Source organism: Monomorium pharaonis, chromosome 3, assembly GCF_013373865.1.
Source record: "Monomorium pharaonis isolate MP-MQ-018 chromosome 3, ASM1337386v2, whole genome shotgun sequence".
Lineage (NCBI taxonomy): Eukaryota > Metazoa > Arthropoda > Insecta > Hymenoptera > Formicidae > Monomorium > Monomorium pharaonis.
In genome coordinates, this window is record NC_050469.1 from 29,306,551 (window position 1) to 29,334,426 (window position 27,876).

Here is a 27,876-nt window from a genome sequence, read left to right on the forward strand (position 1 = left end):
ACGATGCTCAGTACAAATAGATTTGAATGTTAAAATAATTATTCGTCCGAATATCGATATGGCTCCCGTCCGATAGATCCTGTTGACTAGTTTACGCGTATTTTATGTAACTATCACGTTTAGAAACGCCATTGAGCGCACGTAACGGGATGGGGACTAATTTTCGCGTTCATTAAAACTGTCCCTCACTTAGTGATTGAGAGAGAAGGAGAGAGATAATGACTATATATAATAATAATAATACTTCGACAATATTTAAGTTTAAAGCCACGTAATTTTTACAGTATCATACGATAGATCTAACGTCTTCTAAATCTTAATAAATTGACTATGTGTCGCTCAGCTCTATATATATATATATATATATATATATATATATATATATATATATGTGTGTATATGTATATATATAGACTCCTAGCTATAGCCCCCTCCCATCCCTCGTATATTTTTTCTTGTCTCGTATATTTTTCGGGATCATCGCAATTGATTTAGTTTGTTACGTATTTTTTGTCTAATCGTCCGTGATTCTCGACAGTCGGTCTCACACGTATCTTCAAAATTAAAAATTAGCGTCGCATATTAATTAAATATGCGCCTGTTAAACGTATTTAGTAAAATGCACGCAATCGAGCCAGCGATATGATATTACTTTAACGCACGTTTTAAAGAGCTACTGTCCAAAAATATCATCAATCTTGCGAATTAAGTATTGACTTTAATTTATTTTGTTATCGATTACATTTTAATTTATTATACTCCTCGTATTAGCAAGTTCCATTTAAAAAGTTCCGTTAATGGCATTTAATGCTGTGTTATATTTATTTTCAAGATAATGAAAACTGCAGATTATTCTATACTGGATTTAAAAATAATATAAAAAAAATTGATGACGATTTTCTACCTAGATGGAAAATTATTTTAATAAATTTAATTTTAAAAAGTAGATGTATTACAGTTTCAGGTTAAAATTCATTTCCAATGATTTATCATTATCCAGCGCTTGATAATTAAACTTTATCTTTCTAGGAACATTTCACAATTTACTTCGTGAATTTATTATATAGTATACATCAGTAGAGGCAAATAGATTTCAATTAACTTTGCTTTGTTAAAATGTTAATCTTTGGGTTTATAATATCATAGACATAGTTTATCAATTGTTAAACATCAAAGAACGCAATCGATTATATTCAAATTTCAAATCAAAATCAAGTATATGTGTACATTTCTATGAATTAGCGCATTTTTTTATTTTTATGCTCTTTGAGTATTTTTTTTAGGAATTGTTAAAACTGCTTTTTCAATGCCATCAGAATTGCAATCAGCAAAATTTACTGATTACTGCACGAGAAATCTGCGTAGAGAAAGATTTTCGCGAATATACTTCATGCCTCGCAAAAAGTAACAAAAATTTATAAAAATATATACGGCATCCCGTGTGTTTGTACAATTTATGCGCATAGGTATAGTAGATAGTCTTCCATTGCGATACGTACATACAAAAGCAAAGGGAGGTGCCAATTTGCCCCGATGCCCATTTTTTGCAATTGAATTAATTCCGAAATAGTGTGGGAAAGATAGCAAAAGTCCGCTAGAAAAGTTCGGCTCGAAACGCATCTCAGAACACGTGCCCGCGGTTTTCGATTTATGTTATAACACTTTACGGCGCACATTGAATATCAATCAACATGCTGGCAGAGATTTAACGTTCAGATATTTCCCCCCAAAGAAACGTATTTGATTATACATATCCCCGTGTGGCTAACGCTACAATATGTATAAATATACATCGACACGAGATCATAGGAAGATATAATTAACGTGTATCGTTATCTTCGGGCTGAAGCGATCAGCGCGATCCTGCTCGGTCGAATCAGCGCTTCGAGATCACAGGACGGCATTGATCACTCCAATTTAATTTAATAAGATACAACACGTTCGTATACCTTGAGAAATATGAAATCTTCTTCCGTCGACAGTTATCCTGGCGAAGATAATCGCGGCGGTTTTGCACCGTCGGTCGCGCGCGTTAATGTATGTGTGTCGCTAGAGTTCTTCTTTTACTTTAATTACGTCCTTCGATCTTCTTTACGAAAGGTCCATTAATATGGCAACGCTTATGGAGTACGTAATGTACGACGTAAAAGTAATCTACTTAATCTATTTTGTGCATTAGATAATTCCCTTCCGACGAAAATTAACGTTCGCGCGTCGCTGAAAAGACTGTTAAAAGGCTTCTATAGATCGGCCGTTTAATTTCTCTTTTTTTTTTACAACTTTCTATGAGCGTTCGCATATTAATGGCCGACATCGTATATCCTCGTTCCGAGTTCGGTCCTGACACATACGTCATGACGATAGCTTAACTTCTGCAATCATAGACTTGAGGTGCGGCATCTCTAATACATAAGACAGTACGAAGAATACAAAAGAATCGCAAAGAGATTACCGAAAAAAAAAAACAAGAAGGAAAAGAAAGGGAAAATTGCTCATTATTCTTCGAAAAAATAAACCACCATTTGGCGAAATCACTTGAATCGTAATTTATGAATTTCTTCACATCTTCGAATTCGAGGAAGATAATTAGATTCAAATAGCGCTCGAAATTTTCGTAAGTCAGAATTGTCGATCGGACAGTACGAATTTCGAGATCAAGCATTAAATTGTTCAGATTGTTTCTGAAGATCGATCTGTCCAATACGTGATTTTGAACTTGATCTCACAGATCTAAAATGGAACAAACGAGAAACAAGGGTCTTTTTCTGTTTGCAATAATCATTATTTTGAGTTGAACTTTCAGCATCCAGTTAAATTACTCGAACAATCAAATCTTCCAATCTATCATCAACTTCAAACTGGCCAAATTTAAAGCTTGAACATTTCCACTTGTTCATTTTTTACTTGTCCGAGCGTAATTCGAGCTTCTTGCCTGAGTCTGAATGAGATTTAACATTTAAATGTGATTTCCAATGACTTGTATCTTCCACGTGCGCACGAGACCCGTGTCTCCTACAAGTCCAAGTCAACTCAACTTTGTTAGTTTGTTCCGCGTCCGACCGACGCGATATATGGAAGCTGTGGTTTCGCTGTTATTAAGTCGTTGATTAGTCGTTATGGAAACGCACGCGTCCACGACGTAGCCTAGCAACACGTGTGTTCCCGGTTTCCGTGAAAGCTACCGCGGTAAAAAGGTGCTCGTCCTGTCGTCGCTCAGCGACGATACTTCCTCCCCGGGAGGAAGTCGCGCGATTGACAGTTTTCACGTGATCGATCCCGCGACAAGCACGCGATCGTGACGACCGATCAACGAATCTAAATCTGGCGAACCACCAACGTTGACAGACGACACTTCAGAGAGGTACATGTAGCTCGTCGCATTACGCATTTGTTCGTATAGAGTGTATCGACCAGTAGCGTTGGAGAAAGTAGTTAAAACAAAAAATAATATTTAAATTGCGATGTATATCTATAAAAAATACTATTTGTAGTGAATATGCAGTCTGCATATGTTAATGTTATCTTACTTACCTTTTAACATTGTAATTTAAAATGAGTTATTCACAGTCAAACTGGTTAATAGCAATTCTTGGCCTCTTGTTCAACATGTTATGGCGCTAAATCATGGCCCTTTATACGATCAATATTCCGGAATCAAATTCTAACAGATCATAATCAAATGATTTTAGTTAATTTTGCATATTTAGAATTGTTTATGGTTAAAAATTTATACCTTATTAATTCATATTAGCAAATATTTTCTACTTTAATTAAAAATAAAAGTTTCCTGAGAAATTATTTTAATCACAGCAGGAAATATTAATTTGTGATTGAAGATTTTACAAATAAAAATACACAAATTTACCAAGTTAAAAGAAAATCGAGAGCGTTATGCTGCATATTTACTGTCTTTATTTCTACCGCACAGAGTATTTTATTGCAAATAGTATTTTTTATATAAATGCATCCTTTAAATAAACATTTCTATTTCAATTTTTCTCCGGCACTGGTATCGACGAGACAGTGTGCATTTTTTTTTCTTTTTCGAGAATGAACTGAATTTTCCCCGATCACCTAGTCGTATCCGATAATCGCGCACTTAATTGCAAATTTACCCTAAATTATGTGTACGTATATATATAAATCGTAATCTATATCATTATTCTCGTATTTATACTTAAGTAACAGCTAACTACGGTAGCTTTGGTGTTTCATTGTGATCGATTTTGATAATCCATAATCGCCGCTCAGGCTTCCGCTACTCGGCTAGTCGGTCTGACGTAGTATGCCCGCACGCTCTCGCACGCCTACAGGGTCGCAATAACGGATACATTAGAAAATCGATGCTTCACGCACGTACACCTACAACGTGTTACACGCTTGCAAGAAGTCCGCAGCAGACGATCAATATCTCTTGTCAGTGCTTCAATCTCGGTTTACGTTTGAATAGCAGAACTAGCTGTATTGCGAAACTATCGTTAAGAAAAGAGTATCGGAAAAACGCGGATTGATAAGACCGAAAGTATACTTTCCCGATAAGTATCAGCGCGTATGTTTCGTCACTCGTGCTGCACAGAACGGAAAACTGATCGTAGAACTGAGAAGATTGGCAAACTTTGGTAATAAAAGCCGTAACCAAGTAGGGGTAACGACGACACACTATATCCAGAACCTAGGACAAAGAGAGGCTTTAAAATGGAATTATGATCAAAAAATTGCCTAATATATTTTCAAAATACCGTGTTCTTAAGTTTAAAGCCTCAGTACTGCAAAACATTGAAATGACAACTCCGATTGATATTTTAGAAATCCTCCATAAGATTTTAATTGAGTCATATCCAAATAACAATGTTGCTCCTCGAATACTTTGCACTCCTGTCGATTCTACTGCTTCGTATATGAGAAATTTTCATAAATTAAAATTAATTAAGAATTATCTTAGATCGATTATTGGCAAGAACGATTATCCAATCTTTTCAAAAATTTTATAATTTTAATTGAATATATTATCATTAAAGATATTCATTAGAATGGTATAAACGATGAATTTGAAATGAAGTCAGAAAAGTGCAATTAAAATAATTATATTCATTTATGTATATTATTACATGTAAGTAATAGATTACCTTTCTTGTGCAAAGCAATAAAAAAAAACAATTTATAAATGATTTAAATAATTTGTTGGATTATTATTTCCTTTTCCAAAAATACAACTTTGCCCAAGGCATATGAAAAATTACGGCTCTGTAGAGAAGTGTCGGCCATGCGGAACAACAGGTCACGAAAACGTCAGTATGGCATTAAAATAAATCATTATTGATCGAAAAATTGATTTTAATAATCACTTTGGGAGTCACTCCGGCGTCGCACGTGACTTACTTTTCTACATGGACGGGCAGGTATTTCGTGTATCGAAAAATTGCCATGCCAGCAGAAATATTGAATCGCCTGCGCGGGACCCGAATTAAAATCGAATTGGGTCTAGAAAAGGGCGTACAAGTCAAGGGCGTACGCAGTGTCGAACTACGAGCCTACGTATGTGCATGATATCTACGATCGTCAACGATCGTGCCCGGCTAACAATTTAATCGAGGGACACCGGGCCACGCCACCGAAACGTGTATAAATCATTCTCGCCGCGTGCGCGATCACACAATCGTCGCTCGCGACTGTGCGATCGTCGTAATAAACGGTCGTAAATCGCGGAGGATACGAAGGGACCGACGTATATATGACAGTTATGCGGAGCGTGTTCACAAACCAAACGACAGACGCTAGAAAAGTCAACTCGCGTACGTCGTTATACATTATACAGAGCCCTCAAATTATCTGAGAAGCGATCGCGCTTGTCGAGAGACAACGGCGGTGAAACGGCGAGATGTACCCTGTACGTTCGTGTGATACGTGATTATACTTTTTAAAACATAAATATAGCGTGTTTTTCCGAAAGTCAGAACGATAATCTACGACGAGGGAAATTCAAGCTGATTTTTCAACGTGGGAGAGACTCTATTTTTTAACGCCGCGACTGCGCGAAGCACTTGCTTGTCATTAGGGAGAAAAAAGATTTACTCGGATACGAGGGGAAATGTGCTTCGAAATGAACCACACGATCCCCCGTGAGCCGCGAGAGAAGAACGCTTCTGGGGAACGCGATCGATTCGTGAGCATGTAAGCCTCGACTTTTTAGCACCTACCGTAGAAACAGAATCGTGCGGATAACGCGAACGTCCGAGACTGGATGCGACATCCCTTTCCCTCGGGGTGATGCATAAATAATATTCTTCTTCTCTTTTTTTTTTTCGGAACAATTTAGGATCCTTGTTCTCGTGCCGCTTTCGACTCACAGCCACGCACAGCACCTCCTCCGCCGTTTCCCGCGTTTCTCTCTCTCGTCTGCCATCGTCTGAAAAATCCCACAAAAATTTGGCACAGATGCGCGACATCCGGGTTCTTCGATCTCGCGGAATCTTCTTGCAGAATGGCAGTATCTTCGTCTGTCCTCGGTGGCGTCTCTTCGTTTTCAAGAACGTCCCTCTCTTAGACGCCGTTCTTCGAATTTAAGCGCCTGAGAGACCGCTCCGGGAGCTCCAGGTACCTAAACTGGCGTATTAATGCACCTTTCGATTTTAAGTCGAACGGTTCTTGCCGAGAGATCGACGCCAATTGTTCCGCGACTGCCAAAATATCTGTCGTCGTCCGCAGGATGTTGTCCCTTTGTTGGAAAGCGGCAAAATCTGCGTGTCCCGCGTGCTGTTTTCGAAAACGGCTGAGCCTTTGCTGTAAGCTCCGTTAGTCGGCGAGAATAAGGGCAACACCTTGCACCGTGTTCCTCGTTGCAAACGTTTCGCGAAGAACGAGGGGACAGCGAGGTGCCGGGAAATCCGCTCTTCGATTCCACAGATTTAGACCTCGATTGCTATTCTACGTCGCTAGGAGCCGTGTTATCGCTTTGCCCTAAAACAGGAAGATCGAGACTTTAAATTATAAGAGGTTCGATCGAGAGAGAAAAGATTTGAACGAAATAACGATTTAAGAAAAATATTTAAAGTCCTGGAGGAAAAATAGACAGCGAAAGCTCGCCTCTCGATCACTTATAGATACGCTTTAACGCTTAATCCGATACTCGAATTTACAAAATACGGTAACTCCAGTATTTGCGTCATAGAAAAAATAAGAAATATTTTGCTCGCAATTATTCTAAGTCCTGTATGCCTTTATGTTATATTAGAATCATACTGTAATTTCAATTTTTTACTGTTAACAAAACCATCTTGACTTGAATCAGCTAGCATCATCACGTGATCATAGCACCCCCACTTTTGGTCTTAATTTTCTGCGAACGAGTAAAAGCGAAAAATTCGGGACTAGGGCAGCAAATTAGCGGATAATTAGCAAAAAATTATGCGTTATGACCAAACGTTTTTAGTGATGGGGGTGCTAGGTTCACTGACGTTAATTTTTCCATAGCTGTGGCATATACAGCGGAGTTACCCTAACGTCAAAAAAGATTCAACGAGGATCTCATGCTCCCAACAAATTTTCGAAAATAAAGAAATTGTCTCCTGCACTTCACTAGTTCCCTAGTTATCCCGATATCCTCGGTTTTCATAAGAATTGCGTTCGAGGAGCGCCTTGGGAAGGTGAGCTTACGAAAGCTCTCGGCGTTTTGGGAGGGCATCGGAGAAATCTAATCTCGGCGATTTACCTTCAGCAAAAGAGCGGCGCCTCCGGTTGGTTCCACCAGTGGGCGGCCAGGAGTAGATAGAGCTCCTGATCCTGGACGGTGTAACCGGGCGGCGGTTGAGAGGGCAGAGGCGGCGGGATAGGCGGCAGCAGGGAATAGGACGGCGGCGGCGGCGACGGGGACAGGGATTGCGAGAACGTTGTCGTCGAGAGCGGCGTCGGCGGCGTCGCGGTGACCGCTGCTGGAGGCTCGTCCTTAGCCGGAGATCAAAGCGCGCAGTCGAACATCGCCAGCGACCGTGTGATCACATCGTCCTACGTCACACGTCAGGTTCAACACATCAATCATTCGAAAACCTACCACGTGTTTGTATCTCCCAGAAATCCGCTTCCGCTTAACGCGAGTCTCACGCGCATCTCGCGGAACGTGTGTCATTCCGCTTACTGCTCAGTTTCCGACGGAGGCTCACTGAACAAACTACAAACGAGTAACTACTCGCGCAAGCTCCGCGAGCATCGATTAATCTCCGGTGTCCTTATTTTTGTTTCTTGCATTTCGTGCCTCACGTGCATTTATTGCCCGCGCATGTACATACATATTCGTGTTTTCTGTGTAATACTTAATTGCAGTCGTAAGAGCCCACGATTACCCACGAGGCATGACATTGCAAATATTTCACGGTAAATCCTCTTGGCGATATGAACGCTTTGAACGAGAATCTAATTACGAGAATATTCAGTTCTTTAATTTCGTCGAGTGACTCTGCCAAATTAAATTTCCACGGCTATAAGCTAACCGGATAATAAAACCGGTATTTCTCGGTTAAACGTAAAAGGATATTATTCAAACGGAAATTTATAATTCAAGTTAATTATTGGGAAAGAGAGAGTTATGTAACATGGAAAATCATGAACTTGATTCAGAAAGAGGGAACCGTTCCAAGTCTAGTTGAACTGCGAGCTGAAACTGTAACTGAAAGAGCGTACCCGGCAGATCTGGGACATTTCGTATATACCTCCGTCTCGAGGAACTTGGCATTCATTTACACAAAGGGAGTACATACAGAGTGTCCCAAGTTCACTATGTACCTTCTTCTCATTCAGTCTCCAAATGAACTGAAATTATTATTAAAAATAACTGGTGAATATAAAAGCGCACGTGACGCACGCTGATAGCGGAAACGTTCGTGAAAAGAGCATACAGCCGTACAGCCAATCTCCTAAAGTCTACGAAGACAAAAGGGCTCGACAATAGGGGAACACCCTGTACTTTCCATCCACTACTCCCATCTACTTGAGCGCCCGTAGTTGTTTCACGGCCAGAAGAGACACGTACCTTCAGACAACTCTCGATAAACTCCTCGATCGTGATAACACCGTCCTGGTTGAGATCGAGTTTCTTGAAGACCCTGTCCAGCTGTTCCCTCGCCTTCCTCTCCTCCTCGGCGTGATGCCGCCTGCCCATGAGCTCGTGGACCGCCGTCACGACTTCGCCCAGTTCGCCCCTGGTGATGCAGCCGTCGCCGTTTATGTCGTACAGCTTGAAGGTCCATCTCAGCTTCTCGTAAATGCTGCCTCGCAGCAGGGTCGACAGCGTCACGAGAAGGTCCTGCAATCCCCGGGATTGTCTGAAGTCGCGCGCGACTTTAATAACGAAGCGTGCGGTGGGACGACAATGCGCTTCCTTCTCCAGCGTGCCGGCAAAATCTCGTCGACTCACAGTGAATTCCACGAGAATTGAAATAAAATTTCACGACTCGACGGGAAACGAGAAACAGTTCGGACTATAAATGAATATAAAAAGAGCGGAAGATGTGAGCGAAGCAGAAAGTCGGAAAGAAAGTTAACTCTTTCTTCGAGACAAACGCTCGTTGACATTTTCCGTCATGAAATAAAAAATTATAACAAGATTTAAGTGTAAAATGTTATAATTTAATATATAAAAATGTTGCAAAAACACACTGCATATTTAAATTATAACTGCAGTATAATATAATTTTTGGGAATAAAACGATATAGTTTGTAAAATTAAGTTTAAATTCAATTGCCAAAATGACTGTCTCTTGTAACATACATTTTTTAGTAGAAAGATTAAATAAAATTATTACAATTTCTGCACTTTTAACTGCAATAAAATTTATTTTATAAATTGTATATACAGAGTGCTCTGGACACCCGGCAGAATCCTTTGAAAATAAATGCTTTTTTATCTAAATTGTCAAAATTTCAATAAGTGAATTTTGAATCAAATATGCCATATTAAATATTTTCAATTTCCAGTTTTGATCGGAAGCGGACTATCCAGATCAAAATGTTAAATTTCTCAAATGTAACATATACTTTTATTGCAGTATTTTAATTTCTATATAAAATTTAATCTTAAAAATAAATGTAATCGTACAAGTATGATGAAAAAATAAACTTAAATTAAAAATTTATAGAAATATTTTTAGAAGAAATTGAAAGTAAAAAGTTTTCTTCTTTTCTCAAGCGTAATTTTCAATAAAAAAATTAATGCATTAAAAAACAATTTAATAGTAATTGTATAACAATAAAGTTTAGAGTCTATCGGTTTTACTAACTTTTGATTAAATAATTTAAACTAAATATTTAATTAATATATAATTAAATATTTAGTAACATTTAATAACTTTGGTAATCACTTAGTAATCGATTGGATATTATTTCTCTATATTTTGTTCATTATAATTACAAATTACCACTAAATATTTTGTATTAAGCAAAAGCATTTAGTTGAAATTATTTCATCAAAACTTGATTACCAAACTTTCTTTTTCCATGTGTTCTCTTCATTTTAAAAGAAGTGGAACTGTATTAATCATTTTTGTAACAATTATTATACATTAATATTTAAGTATATAACAAAAGTAATTTACTGCTTATACCGTTTAAATAATTATATTCATTACCGTCACATGCAGTTACAAAGTTATTCGTGGATACACAAAAACTACAAAAATTATGCAAAAAAAAAAACATTATCCATAACGGGAACCATCGACGAGGGAAATTAGTCAAACGGAAAGATACGCCGGTCATATCCCGAGTTCACGTCCCACGCGAGTACCACGGAAAGCTTTAATAACGCGCGTTGCTGTACCGCTCGGCATGGAAAGCTGCCTTATTCGCGATCGCAATAAATTTCCTGTATATGCGAATGACCGCGCAACATTTGCGCAGAATGACGGATGATCATCCTGCCGTCCCGTGAGAAAGAGAGAGAGAGAGAGAGAGAGAGAGAGAGAGCTTCGCGGGCGCATTTGCGTGCATCCGGTATGGTACCAGGGTATCTCGCGTTTATCGTAAAAACGATTAATTATTCATCCGACTCGCTCAATTGGCGGTAGTCCCGGCCTGTCGATCGCGCCCGACTATATGCGCACGTGCCGTGCCGTGCCGTGCCATTATCGCGAAATGCGGATGTGCATCGTCCGCCCGCATTAATGCATCAACAACATTCGCTGCTGAAAACGCCGAAATTTCTCACCGTGAGAGATTCGTCCCGTCCGCGGCGTTTCGTCCGGCTGGAGGACCGGGCGTACCGCAGGCACAAAATACGAAGCGAATTAAACACGGCCTGAATTAGATATAAGCAAAATCAGATTAAATTCCCGTACGTGCGATTGACGGTAACAATGACGCGCCAGATTCCGAATTGATGTATGCAAGAGAGCGATCGTTTCACGTTACAATCGAACAGCATGTATGTGCAATACACTCGTCCATCACTTCGGTGCGGTATGATTTATTATTATCGTGCAATTAATTATTAACGATGAATGCAGCCGGATAAATGAGCTCTTTTAAATAAAATATACTCGCTCTTTACTCATCACGAAATATATTTGCGGATCTGACAAGCAAGCGCGCGAAGGAATAAATCAAATTCACTTGAAAATTTCCAAATAATAATTTCGCAATAAGTAGACAGTAAGTTAATATTTTACGCGATAACGTTTAAGAAACTCGACACGCGCCGAGAAAAGTTTTCTCGCGGAAAGGATACGCGACGATATTTCCAAGATGAAGACATGTCACTCGAGAGCAAAGCCACACGCCGGCGGTTGATTTAAAATTAATGAAAAGACTACACACTACATGACACAGAGAGAAAGAGAGAGAGAGAGAGAGAGAGAGAGAGACTTAATTACCCTGAAGCTGATGGCCCCGTTGCAATTAACGTCGAAGGCCTTGAACACGTAGTGGGCGTAGAGACTGGAGTCTGCAATTCGCATGAGGGGTGGCCATTAACTAATTACGCAAAAACGTGGGCTGTTATTTAATTGGAACTCACTTCCGTGCGGGAAGAATTTCGCGTAAATGTCCTTGAACGAGTCCTCGTGCACCACTCCCTCGGGACACTCCTGGAAAAAGAGGAAAAGGAAAAAAGGCTGTGAGAAATGATCGTACTCAGTTCCGCGAGAGTTTTATCAGGGCGAGATTAAGCGACACTGTATATGTAGATACACGTATATAATATAAATGTATATATATGTACATATATATTTGCTGGCGACCATTTATTCGAACGAACAATGCTGTTTTGTGGCTTGAAAATATGTACTGTCGGGCCACTCGGGTGACTCGTTTTTCCATCAATAAAGCAGAGAATAACATCGGTTGCTTTAACGTCGGGGCAGTGGATCGCACAAGCGCGCGATAAAACCAATTGCATAGACAACAGTTTTATTGATCCACACATATTCGTATCCCCCGGGTAAGAAATAGCAAGTCGAAACAGCGAACGTATCGTAAATCATCCGCATGGCGGATATTTCGCCGAGCTCTGGTGAAGTACATAACTCTCGCGCGTTTTCCATCTTTGTGCAGAAGCGGACGTGAAGGATGAGGATCCCGCATACGATATCGAAGAACGTTGTAGCCGCTTACAGGTAAAATAGAATGGAAAGAAATAAGTTCTCACGACCCGTATCATATCTTCCTCTTATCTCGCCTCATATATCCCAATTTTCCTTATACATGTGCAAATTGAGTTTTCCCTCGCGATAAAAGACATTTTGTATTTGGGTTAAAATTAGTTAAAATTAGTTCTTGTTAAAATTTTTGCGTTAAATTAATATTCAACATTTCTTAATGTTAAAATAACACAATTTACAGATAAATAAACAAAAATAATGTAGGTTTTAAAACGTAAATTCTAAGATAAGTGAAAACACGTGTCAGAAATATTTATTTTACTGAAGAAATATGTTTTTACAATTTATTTCCAAATGTTAATTATTATATCTTTTGCGTTAATTTTTGACATAATATATAGTATATTTGTGTTACTTTCCAACGTGTCTTCATCTTGTGTTAAATTAACACAAAAAGTGGAGGTTTCATTCAGGAAATTTAACACATTCAACACAAAGATTTGAACCAAATTGAAACAAAGTAAGGTGTATCCTTCTAAAGCAGTTCAATTTCGATAACGTAAAGTATCCGCAAGGAATCGCGCCACGTAAAGTACCACGTAAAACGTAATACGTTCGGGCTATCCCCGAAATAAACATTCCCTTTCCATATTGGGCACGCAAATATTATCGGTTTCACATTCACTCGGCAATATTTGCCCTGGCGAATTGGCTCGCAGGTGCTCGCCGGAAACCTCACAGTTGCCGCAAGAGCACGGCAGAACGCTGCGGGCGGAAGATGCCTCGTGGGACGACGCCGTAATCCCCGATTTAAAGATTCTCGCGATTCGTGCTATAGTCTCGGCCTGGAAGGATAATCCTGTTCTGGAGGATCTGCCGACGTGCGCCGACAGGGACGTGTTGCTGGAAACACTGCCGACTGATCTACCCTTCGAATTGACGATACCGAGAATCGAGGATGGGTTTTATTGGAAACGCGCGGCCAAGGACAGGTAAGACGGGGAGCACTTATCGATTCTCGATTACACGAAATATTATTACGTAATGGCGTACTATTCGAATGCCATCGTGAACTTACTTCGAAATTACAGATTAATCTGGCCGAATAATAGCCGGCTTCATTCGACGTGAATCGACTGCAATTTCAATCCAATTTATCATTCCGTAATCTCTTACTTTAATTAGTCGATTTCGTGGTAGAGATTAAATCTTTCTTTAATTTCATTTTTTTTACTTATAAAGAGTTTTTTTTTTTGTTGTGTCTCACCAAAAAATTCGCTACAAATATTACCATGTGTGGCGAGTTTGAGACAACTTGGCAACCTATCAAATATTATGAGTAACAATAGAGATTTGTGAAATATACAAAAGATACTTTATAAACATAATAAAAATCACCGTGTAGCATCGTAAAACGTTTTGAGGCAAAATTTTTACAATTCAAAACAAAATTTCCTTTATATGATATTTAATCATATACGAAATTGGTCAATATATGTATATGATGTATACATGTAATAAATACGTTATACATTGTGTATTTTATCGTATAAATAGCGCGCCAATCAATTACCGTGCTGCATAGTAAAATTATCATGATCGATTAAGTTAGATTGAAAATATCTTGCTGCATTGTAAGGTTTATATAAAATATTGTATATGTTTATCGCTACTTGGCATTTATTCCATGCAAAATAATAAATTTTTGAAATTTAATACTGTACAGTTTGTAACAATAACCGTAATATTTTATATTTTACTGTGTTAAAATATATAATGTGTAGCAGATACCAATAAATCAGAGAAAATTATATAAAATTCTTCGAAATACAATGTTATTCTATAACTCTGCCGTGATTTTCAGGGTAAATTTTATGAGAAAGTTCTCTTCGCGCACTTCTAATTTACCTTGCGAAAATATTTTCACCCATAAAGGACGTATTTACCCATTAAAATACGAATGATTTCACGCAAACAGACTTTAATTAACTGCGGATGCTTTTAAAAGACATGGTCGATTGATGCTAAAAGCGTTTGTCAAATGATTTGCATAACGCAGGTGTGATTTAATTCCCATTGTCGCAGGTGGGAATACAACGATCCGGGCGAGCATGGCGGCTCATGGCGGCGATTATATTGCGAACGCCACTTAGCCGAGTATCTAGAAACTTTGGAGGCAAGCTACTTCGACCCCCAAAAGGAAGAATGTGAGAACTTAATGGCCCTCGTGAAGGACTATGTACACGTTATAAGGCTTCGTTCTCTTGTACCAACAATGTAAGGCAAATTTTAGTAAACTAATATGTATAGATTAAATCCAATTAGTTTTTATACGGAACAAAGTAATTAACCAAAGCAAATCGATGCAATACTCTATTAGAACAAATAAGCCTTTCAATTATCTTGCAAGATCAATACAGATTTATTACAGACATAAAACTGAAATGTAATTCGTATAATCAATAAAAGATCTGGTCTTTCATAAAAAAATAAGTCAAAAATAAAGAAAATAAAATAATAGTTTAAACACATTTTGATCAGGTTCAAGTTTACTTGAAAGTATTGCTTTTTTCAAAGCAATCATAAAGAATCTAAATTTATTTGTAAAATACTTAAACCCACCGCTACATACAATTCTATTCTATTTTTAATATTTTAAAATTTTGAATATTTTGAACGTAGCTTTCTGTCTATTTAACATAATTTCAACGTCAAAATCAGACATTGCGAATCTTTTCACAGGTGATCGATTTTGGAAATTTCATACATTCATTATAATTTATATAAAACTCGCAAAAAGTAGATCGTTATGTAGTAGATATGTACGTGTGTAATGCCAGGCGTTTGATCAGACCTTGCACCGCTCCGTGCGCGCCGCGCAGAAATCCACTGGTATTTACTCCCGGCCGAGAACACATCGGAAAATTATTATTAGAGTCGGTCAGTTTGTCGGCTAAAACCGTAAGTGCTTGCACTTGAAGATCCAAGGAGTGCGATGGACTCGCGGCGTAAATATCGCACGAATATCGTGGCGGCCGATTCTATAATTGGCCGGGGTATCTAGGAGGCCAATTATAATTCGCGAAAATCGCGGAATACCGAGTTTCAGCGGGTCCCACCATCGCTTTCGTTATCGCGAAATCACGCAAGCACGGTAATTATCTTTCATCGCAGTCTTCATTTGATCCCGTTTCTACGACATAGAACGCGATCGTAATTTACTTGGCATTTCTTCTATTAAGAATCGTTTAGTACCTATACTTTAAAATTACATCGGGATTTAACTAGACAGTTTAATAAAAATAGTCAAACATACTTTATATTTTACTATGTTAAATTTAAATCGGAAAAAAATCACATAAAATTCTTTCAAAGTAGTACAATGTCGTGTCCCATCGCGATTTTCAAGGTAAATTTCATGAGAAAATTCTCACCATGTTACGTCGGCGGCGTCGCCTTTTGCGGAAAAATGACCTCGTTCTTCTTCCGAGATTGCTCCGCTCGACATTTGATACATTCATTCACATTCTTACGTAAAATTTACATTGGTACGTCGTCCACATAATGCGATCATTGAAGAGAACACTTGTGCAAATTCGGCCGCGCCAAGTTTACCGAAATCACGACAGAGTGGCAGAGTAGGCGGGCACATGGCAAATACACACACTCGCGAGCGAATAAACTTGTTAATGCGTTAAGGATTCTAATTATACACGGTCGACAGAAGAGATATATATATATATATATATTGTACTCGCACGCTAGTGAATTGTCGTGGCCGTGGAGCGCGGTGAATTTTAGATTCCCGGGTGGTGTAAGTTTTCACGAAATTGCAACAATCGCAGCCAACGTTGATATGTGTGACAGTGTGACAGTCGATTCTAGGCAGCTGGCTACGTGCGCTACTTTCGAAGCGTAACTTTATGTAACTAAGTAGAAAGTAACTCAAGCGCACAAGCTAGCTGTGACAAGGAGAACGCGTAACCATACTTTCTTCCGCAAAAAGTATGATAATTATAATGACACAAATATGTGTTATTAAATGCATATATAAATAAAATAATTGATAATTTTATAAGAAATAAAAATATCAAGTATATCAAATATCAAATATATTTCAATAAAAATATTATAATAAGAAAATAATATATACTTTATATGTATATATGAAACACAAAAATTAATAACTTTTATTCTACAGAAAGATTTTTCTCATTAAAAGCTGATAAAATATAAAAACGTGTACATATATATAACATTTCTAAATGATAACTTACGTAATAACTTTAAATTTGCAGAAGCTCTGCAAATCTTCTCCCGTGCTATTTAATTTCCCGTTCTACATATGCAAAATTTTTGGAACGAGTTCAGAAAGTGCCGATATACTTTTTATGTATACACACGTGTGAGGAATTGTTAACATGGCTGCGCCGCCATTACAGTTTCATTTCATTTCCAGCTTTTAAGGCCGCATTATAAAATGTTGAGAATGGAGGTGGCTGTTTAAAAAGTAAAGAAGCAAATTTACATAGTTACGGCCGCAGAGTCGGCAGGAGATGGCCCTGCCATTGTAATGAAATTGGAACAGGTAAACGCGAGGACGGGAAAAAGAGTTCCGCTATCACGTTTGCAAAACTAATCCCAGGCAGAACAAGCAAAATGTTCTCGGACCGTATTGTTCTCGCGAAAAAAAAAGGGGAAAAAAAATTAATTAACTTCCGCACGCGAATTTTGCAGTTATTATTAATGCGAAAAGGGCGGAAATTATTATACGGTGCGGTAATAGGAATTTTTAAAAAAAGTTTACAACATGAAATTTTCATTTCCTCACCGAGAGAACTTATTATAAGATAGGAACGTGCTGTACATATATCATCCGCTTGTGCCAAAAAAAATTCTCTATTTTAAGTAAAAATACAGAAAATCGTGACCTTTATTCTTTTAAACATTTTAACATCTCATTTAGAAATATATTAAAGCAAATTTAACTTGAACTTAAATAGCTAACGCTAGGAAAATCATTGTGACGTTATTCTATGCAGCGACACTTATCATCAAAGTTTCGCGAGAAATTACAATTATTATTATGTAACGTCCAAAAGTTTCGTATTTTAAATCATCAGTTACCGTCGTCTCATTCATTAATTTATTCATCACGCATCGTCTAAATATTTGTAATGCTAATTTAATAACTCAGAGCTCCCGTCGGCTGAAGGTTTCTTTGCGATTCAGCGCTGATAATTTCGAGAGCTCTCGGTTACTCTGTACGTGTCGTACGCGATTTTAATAAGTAAAGTTGAATCGAGGACGCGTTATCATTCCGCGACGGCAACCGTTACGGATCCTAGCCCAGAAATCACAGTCCCATTTAATTAGAAGCCACGAGAGAAAGAGCTTGAGGAAGGTAATTCTCTCAGATCACACCGGGCTGCTCCCTTTCCGAGCGATCCGTAAATCCGCCGCGAGATTTATCTTCGCTTCTATTTGGATTACGAATGAGAGATCTTTTTATCGCGACCTGTCTTCCTTATCTTTTTCCTTTAATATTACAAATTACATTATACTATTTAGAACATTGAACAAAATTAAGATCAACAATAAATATTTAATTTATTAAAATAGTCTATAAATACAATAAGAGAGCTTGCGGAGTTATAATTTTCTTGAAACATGATATTTTAGGTGGCCTGGTCCAAAAGTAAAAAAAAAATTTGTTACGTATAATAATTTTACAAATTTTAGCAAAAAAACAATATAACAGGTAAAAAGGTCTTTATTCATTTTTGAAGTGTTTTTACGAATCGCTCTTGTCATGTAACATGCATAAAAATACTTTTGAAATTGTTATACAATTTGCAAATGAAAGGATTAAAAGCTATTGAACTTTGCATATCGAACGCAAATTATTGTCCGCGATGGATGGAATATTACACGGTTGCGCTAATTAATACACGTAAATTGTCAGCATCATCTTTCAATGCACGCGCGGATATATTATTGGAAATTCCATTCCGTATATCAATCTAGCACATACAACGTATCCAACGTATATCTGGCAGTTAATATGGCCCGGCGCGTGTACGCGTTCTTCAATTATTCACAGCGGCTAGCATGCAACTAGGCCTCTACATACGCGATGCAGTTTGTGTGCAACGTAATCCATCGTCCAATATTGATCAGAGTCGCGCGACTCACTCAAATACATTAACCGTTTCACGGATAAACCACTAAGTAATAGTCCGAACTAATTTCTTTTTTATGTGTAATACACGCGGATTTCTGTGATGGGTACATCATATCGGGATACATACAATTTTTTTCCTCCATATTAAAAAATGGCTTTTTCGCTCGTATCGCGGATTGATTGACGATACGGATGTAGTATCTACAAAAAAATCGCGATATGAAAAAAAAAATATGTATTTGGAATCAATGAAAAGTTCACAAAAAAAAATTTTTTTTATCATTATACTCGCAACATTTCGCAATATCACTCGTCCAAAGCAAAAGAAATGAATTTCAAATTCTATAAAAATTGTAAACTTTATTATCATACTTCGTTGTAGATTCATGTGTGTGTGTGTGTGTGTGTGTGTGATACACAATTAATTAAAAAAAAATTTTTTAATTCAAAATTATTCCGTAATATTCATTAAAAAGTTAATTGCAAACAAAATTGCATTTCTCATGCATACGGTTTGGATGCTTCCAGAAAACAAACTAACGCGGAGGACGATGAGTCAACTCTGGAGGAAGACGTCGCGCATCACATTCCCATGGCAGTCATACTCCCGCAATTTCCACATCTCACCGAGATTTATCTCAACTTCGGTATGATCTACATGAACGACGGTTTCGAGTGGCGGGACTTCGAGTGAGTCGGAAGTTCAGCAGGCGCAAAGACGTAGGGGGAAATCTCTCTTCGCGTTTGTACGATTGATAAAACATTCATCGCCCGTGCAGGTTCTCGCTGGAGGATTGCCTGAGCCTGGGTGAGGGAATTAAAGCCAGTCCGAAATTGAAGAAATTCAGTTTGACCCGAAGCAACTTGGATCAGCCACGAGTCGCCGCTATTCTCCAAGGGATGGTGTCGAACGATAACGTTAGTGCCGATGTGTAACCCGCCGACTATGCGAGCAACGCACAACCGCGAGTTATTTTCCATTAAAGTTTTAAAAGGAGTACAACTAAAAGTACAACTTCGCTAAAAGCTAAAGCTAAGGTCGTGACTGCTATTTGCTTTAATATCTTCCGACAACGTAAAATGAGGATATATAGCACTACCCTCTGGATATTAGCCGGTAATATCTACACTGAGAGAAAAAAAATGGTTGCAATTACCATATAATTTGAGTATATAATTCATAATTTTTTTTTGCACAAGCTATATATTTACATAAGAAATAAGAGGAAGTGCTTCGTTTCTCGAGGAGGAATTATTAAAGTGTGATATTATTATTATTATTAATGTTGTAGCAGTAACAATAATAAAATGGAGTTCCTAATTATAATCATTATGCAATCTATAATCAGAAATACCGACCATCACTTTTCTCACAGTGTATGTGTAAAAACAATCTTAGCATCTACTGCTGAATAATACAGAGCTGTATAGTCATAGATATAGTTCACAATAAAGCTCACAGTGAACACATGGAGAATTTTACCACACATTTCATGCAACGTTAGCTCAATTATCTCGGATGCAGGTCGAGGAGTTGGATCTGTCGCATTGCAAATTGATGGATATCGGTGCTCACGCGGTCGGCGAATTTCTGTCGATGCACCAGGGACTGAGTACTCTGCATTTGACGAACAACAATATAGGACCGGACGGAGTTGCCGGTATCGTTTACGGATTAATGAAAGCGAAGTCGATAAATCTGAAGAATTTGGATCTCCGATTAAATCCTCTGCAAAACGAAGGACTTAATCACATATGCGCTCGTAAGTTTGTAAAATAATATTGCAGTATTTGCTTATTCTTGAGTTCGGTTCAGATATTAAATTGCATTTTTATTTTATTTGTATTTTATTAAATATTATATATATATATATTTTATAAACTAATAAAATAATTTTTTGTATACTAGTATCTAATTTTTATTTAATATTAACAAATAAAAAAATTTAGAATAATTATAAAAATTTTTTTACCAGACATAGAATAGACGTATTTTAAAAGTATTTCGGTTGACTTTAAAAATTGCGTAGCCTTCGAGCTTTAAATAAAACATTCTATACATCAGAAAAGATTTAACTCTCGCCGTTACTACAACAGCTGTAAAGAGATTGATGAGTTTTTAAAGAAATGTTTAAATATGTCGGAAACTTTCTCTCATAGGGCATGAATATCATAACTCAGCAGTGAGCGCAAATAGATTAAAATTCACTATCAAATATCCAATAACTTACAAGCTGTCAGTAAGTTTCACGTAACTTTTTCAATCATTTCTTTTGATAAAAGTGCAAAATTGTATCTTGTACGTGATAATAAGTTCAGTATCTGTGTACCTGTATAAATGATAAGAATTAATAAACCGATACTCGCGCCGTTGTTTAATATCAATTAACAACTAACTGCAACGATATTAATCACGAGTAAAGTTTTAATATATTTACTGACAGTTATAAATTGCTCGTATGTAATCGTGCAATAAACAATTCCATCAATTTCTAAATAATCTCCCTACAGGTGAAACAGCGATAAAATATAAATAGTTACGATTATAAATAATTCCACAAGTAATTCTCTTTCTCCCTTTAGTTTGGAACGACATATCAAGATAAATTCTATGTGTATTTGGAAAAATGCAACGCTACTACGGATATTATCCAGTGGTGTTTTCTACAGAATTCAGTGCCCGAGTAATACAATACAAAGCTCGTCGAAGTAAATTGAAATTTAATGTTGCGTGCAGCGTTACTTTATTCCGGGCGCTAGTATACGGATGCGTTGCATTCTTCCCGAATAATGGAAATATCACGGATTTTGTACTCCAACACCGATCTCTCTTTCTCTCTCTCTCTCTCTCTCTCTCTGACAAAGAGAGTTCTACTAAATTTATCAATACTCGTATATATACGGACAGATCAATGGCAAAATCGCATCTCGAAATTTATATTTTCTGCATTTCCAAATAGAATTTTTATGACGGTAACAAGTGCCAGCGAGAATCTATTTAAAGAAAAATGAGAAAATAATGGAATTTAATGGAATTCCTTTAAATATCTTTGCCAAATTTATATAAGATATTAATAATGTTTTATTGTCGGGAAGTACTCAAATTTGAAAGTATAAATGTCCAAGGCTAAATAATTTTTTTATTAAAAGATGTTTTAAATTTTATTTTAAAATATTGCATCTACGTTTCTAAATATTTAGCAAGTATTACCGAATAGATATAATCAACGGTTTGGTATTTTGTCAGTCAACATTTGGCAGCTATTACCGAGCTTTTTTTCAGCGTGAATGAAAGATACCGCGCTTGACCTCGCCGCACGAAGCCGTATTACTCTTGCCGTCGACTTACAAAACTTGAATGCACAATTATATATAATCTCGAAAATTAGCATAGAGAGAGAGAAAAAGAAAAAGAGAAGTAATCAACTCGCAGGTCGAAAGTGTGGCATAAGCAGCACGTTGAATTATTTAAATAAATGCAAGCCGAATAACAGATCGCGGCATGCGCGTGCATACAAATCGTACGTTACAGGAATCGCACGTAGGGACGTGACTGAAACTTCCACATAAAAATGCATGAAAGGGCAATAACACGTATTACAGATACAAAATCACTGCCGCAATTTTTCGAGGATATGTTTCCCCAAGGATACGTACTCGTTATAAAATAATAGCCCTAATTTTACATTTATGAATAAAAATTTCTGGAAAATAGCTTGCTAATCTTCGACCCTGGCCGTTTCTCTAAATGTACTCCAGATGTAATTTCGCTTAATGTTCAGATTATCGAAAAAGATATCTTAACTTAAAATATTCGATATAGCATAAACGACAGAACGTGTCGTTGTATTGTTATACTCAAGATATATTACTGCAAATTTAATAGGTCAATAGTGTGATTACTTTGATAATAGTTTTGTTATTATTATATACTAAATATATAAATTATATTTCAATAAAAATTACTTGCAAAAAATATTGCTCACTTGTTTAAAAGATTTCCGTTTATACACTTTGTTAATTTGCCATTGTCATTTTCAGTTCTGGTGCGAAACCAAACTTTGGAAACTTTAAATATCAGCGGCTGCGGATTAGGTCCGGAAGACGGCATCGCGCTGGCCGACCTGCTCTCTTCCGGTTACGTGAAACTCGAAGCTTTATCTCTCGACGTGTCAAACAATGATTTTGGATTTGCTGGTACTAAGAACACAGATTTGCCTTTCCGCGCGATTTTCCAAAATTCGCGAATCAAAATACTACAGCAAAAAGTCCTCGAAAAATTAAGCAAACAGTTACATATTTGCAAATTTTTATTTCGAACGACAATTTTTCAAGTATATAGAAGGCTTAAAGCTAGTCAATCAGAGATTATTTTTAGACAGTCACCTGTCATGCAGTTACTAATACCAACACGCGATGCGATATCTAAAAATATGTAGTTTGTGATTGACTTTAAAACCTCACATATCAAAACTACTGTTTAAAATAAAAATTTATAAGTAACTATTCTACTTAATTTTTCGAGAAATTCTATAATATTTCCATTGTAAACTTTATTGTATGCTGTATATACATTATCTTTTTTAAAGAATATTATTTTAATAATAATATAGCTCAAAAAAGAACGAGACAAACAAATTTTAAAGTTCCTTAAAAATTTTCTAAAGTTATTCGTAAAAAAATCATTGTAAAGATAATTGTGTGAAAAGGATGAAGTACGTGGTCTAAAAATCTTTAAGGAACACCCCCAATTATTATTTTTATCGTTGGGAAGGGGGAATCGTTACTCGATTATCTTAACGATTCTCCTGAAAGTTCTCTCTCTCGAGAGATTCGTATTCTGGCGGAAAAAAAAAGAACGGCAATAAAATTTGTTCTAGCTGGAGAGTCATTCGAGGCGGCCGTGCGCTCGTGCCCGTACATTATCCACTTGGACGGTCGAATGTGCAATTTCTCGAAAGAATCGGAATGCTCGATCATGGAGAGCGCGCGCAGGTGAGGCCCGCGCCGTAGATTATCGTACCAGAGATGAAACGTCCCGCTTCTCGGTTTTTCTTTTTCTTTTTAATTTATTTAACTCTCGTGCGCCAACCTACCCCCTTCCCCCTAACGCGCAGCACAGCTTATTTCGATCGCTTCGACTTGCCGTTTCTACGCACGTAGGTGCGACGTGCCCAAGACAGTACAGTAAATTTAATAAGTCTACACAGGAAGCGAAACGGTCGAGACGTAAGTGCGCCGGAGATATCTATAAATTTCCATCGTATCCCGTAATACTTGACTTTATTGGCGATTTTACGCAAACTTCCACGTTCAGCCCGCGTACGCTCGCACGTACGTACGTATTTTACGATTTATTAGGACAGGCAAAAGGATATATCGTTGTCCTACCTCTCGCGAGGTTCTGCCGTACGCTTGGCACATAATTTTTGCCACGCTCCAAATTTATATTAATCTCCAACTGCTACTTTGCTGTGTTTTCCACTTCGTATGTCCCAGAGTATAATCATCCTCTTTTCATTGGAATTAATATAAAATTAATATATCGGTCCAACTGATACGTCGTACAAATGGCACGCGATAAAATGTGTTAACTCTAAAAAAAAAATTCAGTGTTTCCATTTCGCTGAGGATCGCGAGAGACAGGTGGTGACAATCCCTTCGACATTTCGACATTCCCTCCTTCGAGTCAACACCGTCGCGACATAACCGCCGGGCTCCGAGTCGCTTGCAGACGCCTGCAAACCTCATTACGTCTGAAAGGGCGACACGATCGCCGTCAGAACGGAATAGGTCGTCAACTCCGGGTGCAAGCAGAATTCGATGAAGGCGACGGAATCTTGATCGTGCTTGGCCGCGCGCCAAGCCGTTCGCCGAAAGACAACTTTCTTTCCTAATAGAACAACGACGTTCCGTCGTATCTACGAGAGTCGTTAATCCGCAACGCCGTTGAATCACCGTTGAGAGAGCGATCGATAATCGGCAGCCGAAAGTCAAGCGAATCCGTCAATCAGCAGAGAGGAAGGGAGAACGAAAGCGCGTCTCTCTCTCTCTCTCTCCCTCTTCTTGCCGTTAAACTCGGGTTGTTACACGTCTATTTAGCGCGCCTCGTTTCCAGCCCGGCGCTAATTTAGTCAATCGATTTATCCGTTTTTCCCTCCTTTTTTTTTTTAGGAACGCACGCACGCGGTTATCCTCCCGTCCTCCTCCCTTTTCCTCGCTCTTTCTCACTCTCCCGTTACACCGGTCTCCCGTTGATCGTGCACCTTCCATGCACCTTTGACCTATTGACGCCGTTGCTCGCATGCTGCGTAATATGAGCGTATTCAAGGATCCTCACACTCGTGAACACGCGGCCCTGAGGACCGATTGCACGTATGAGGTGCGCAATTCTATTGCACCCGGGGGGATAATTCGTTGAATAACAATAATTACGCACGCGTAATGCGAAGGATTTGATATCACGGGAATTGAAATTAAACCTCTTAAATGGCTTTATCTCATTTTCGAACAAATTCGTATTTTACATTTAAAATATACAGAGCATTCTTTTTTTGTAAACATATCTTTACATAACGTTACACCGAAGAAATTGTATTCACAACTTGAGAATTTCTCTCTCTTATTTTTATAGCAAGCTTTTCTAAAATAGGCATTAAACAGATTTTCTTAATTCCAGAAAGAATTCTTCTAAAGAATAGATTAGCAGATATATTCTTAATTTTTGTAAGAATGAGATTTTGCAGAATTTAATCTATATATATAAAATTGATTTTCCACAAATATGAACGAAAATGTAATTTTAAAATATTGAATTTTATTAAAATATGCACTGCTTCCGCTGATCATAAAGTTAAATATAAAATCAAACTAATAAAAATTATAAATAATCTCTAAAAAAGCATGTTATCTGAAACTATTAAATAAGCTCTTCGAGCCATTTTTATTACGATCTCATTCATTATTTAAATATCGCAATGTTTAAAGTTTTAAATACTAAATGGTACACACTATACTGGCTGTGTTAAATTATAATGATACAATTGTTACAATATGAAACGTGGCCTGCATAAAATGTAATTGTTCAGAAGTTGGTTAAGAATAATGTATTCTTAGGTTTTAAAGAATATTACAAAAAAGGGAAAGAGAGAAAAAAGAATGTATTCTCATCTCCATTAAGAATATATTAACAGAACTTTATTGCAAAGTATTTCGTTCTCTTACTTCGAAAATACAATTTTTTCGCGGTGCATTTTGTTCATTTCAGATCCGACCTGTTATAGATTTGAGGACAAAAATGACAAATAGCGGACACGATTTATACCGTGAACCTGATAATAAAATCTTATTCATACTATAAAAATAGCCGAGACAGCCATTGTTATCGAAATCACACGTCGACATATTACACTCCCGTTCTGTAATCGCGATACCGCCCTCTTCAAGGTATTGTGCGCGTTTATCTTCCACCGGGCACATTTTCCAATTTATTTTTATCGCGATGAATTATTGCTTCGCGGTTGCCGTTATAAATGTCCACACGCCACGTTTCACGCAGGAATAAACAAAATCTGAAAAAGGAGAAGGACAAGGTAGCATTTTCCCAAAGCAGCAACGTCTATAATTCACCCAGCGCCAAGAGTCTGCAACAACAGCCGGAAGTCGGGTCGTCATTCCCGAAAGATATTGTGCAACGTTTCACCGGCAGACAAATCGATGCCGGTAAGTGTTACTGCGCTACTTTTCTTTATACGTTATTGCATCTTACTCCATGCCCTGCCCCGTCTTAATCCATGCAGAGAAATACGCGGCGTTATATGACACATAAAAGTATCGTCAAACGAACGCGTAAAAGTGCCATCAAAAATTTTTTATCACGCTTCTTACTTTACTCTGGAGGACTACGCATATATATTTTTAATATTGCCAGCTCTCTTGTCTACGTCTCTCTCGTGTCCTCTCTGATTTTCCGTGTCTTTATCATATTATATGTGATACTTTAAACCTGAGTGCTCGTCGTACTTCAGTGTTTCAATTTAATCAATTGCGCTTATCAATTCAATTTGTGATATCACGTACATTTCAGTTCAGAATTGCTTCAATTTAGAATTCTCTTTCAAGAAAATTGTAAAAAAAGATTCAAGGATTATTATTAGACTGCAAGATCGGCTTTAACCGAAAATGGCACTCTTTTTTACGTTTAAAAACCTACATCACGTTATGAATCTTAAAAAACGACGTGCAACAATAATTGGAATGAGACTTAGACGTGATACCAAATTAATTTAATTGTAATCATGCGGAATTGCAGATGAGTAGGAGAAGATGAAATCAATTCTCAAGACTCGACGTACAAATGGCCCCGTCTATTAGGAGAAGGAGACGAGCTCTCGTGCTCGTTGAAAATTTAAGACGTCAGTAGCGACACGATGTATCCAGAAGAGTGCTTACCAGCCGGGTATTTACGTAATAAAACGAAGACGATGGTCCGTATACAGGCTCCAAGGAACATCGCCAACTCTGATTCCGAATCGATAAACCCACTTTTCGAAGAGATCGATATAACACTTACACCTATCATGAAATGAAAAATTCCGAACGATAAAAATGACGTACTTCTGCATTATATTATATGCGTTGTAGTTTATTGTACAATAAACGATTGTAAAATCCTCTATTTATTTCTATTTTCATTAATTTTTTTATTCTTGTAACTTTTATATCTGATAAATTAACAAAACACGAAACTGCTGCAATCAGAAAATAAATTAGTAATTTTTCACTTTTACCGTAGATTAATGTATAATTTGTAAAAAGTGTGTCAATGATAATTTTATTTAATTTTTTTTACAAAGTTTCTTTACTGAAAAAAAATTAACATTGCTCAGATTTTTTAATCGACTAATTGATTCGTCGGAACGTATTAAAAGTTTAAGCAAATATTACAAGCTGCTGCTTTAAATGGCGAAATTAAACAATTAAGCAATCGGGAAATTTAGAAATGCGGGACGATAATGCGAACGTCACACGCGAGTGTTTGCTGGATACGATGACGATAATAGCCGAGTAACGTGAACTCATGTAACGCGATAATAATACGCCCTTTAT

The 27,876-nt window shown here is 37.4% G+C and overlaps 2 protein-coding genes across 2 annotated transcripts in view; one reads left to right on the plus strand and one right to left on the minus strand.

Moving 5' to 3' along the window:
* Positions 1-1,254: 1,254 nt before the first annotated feature.
* Positions 1,255-27,876, minus strand: part of LOC105832023 (Kv channel-interacting protein 1) — a 61,416-nt gene continuing 34,794 nt past the window's right edge. Inside the window, exons 3-7 of the mRNA XM_012672606.3 lie at positions 12,002-12,071; positions 11,859-11,929; positions 9,023-9,295; positions 7,709-8,001; positions 1,255-6,957 (exon numbers count right to left, since the gene is read on the minus strand). Of these exons, the coding sequence (XP_012528060.1) occupies positions 7,954-8,001; positions 9,023-9,295; positions 11,859-11,929; positions 12,002-12,071 (462 nt within the window). The 3' untranslated portion in view covers positions 1,255-6,957; positions 7,709-7,953. The remainder of the gene's footprint in view (positions 6,958-7,708; positions 8,002-9,022; positions 9,296-11,858; positions 11,930-12,001; positions 12,072-27,876) is intronic.
* Positions 12,080-27,445, plus strand: LOC105832024 (dynein regulatory complex subunit 5). Its single transcript, XM_028195182.2, has 10 exons — positions 12,080-12,599; positions 13,304-13,576; positions 14,670-14,861; positions 19,297-19,458; positions 19,548-19,686; positions 20,294-20,531; positions 22,810-22,965; positions 23,649-23,763; positions 26,327-26,490; positions 27,080-27,445. Exons 1-10 carry the CDS (start codon positions 12,553-12,555, stop codon positions 27,085-27,087), a joined length of 1,494 nt encoding a protein of 497 aa, XP_028050983.2. The 5' UTR covers positions 12,080-12,552; the 3' UTR covers positions 27,088-27,445.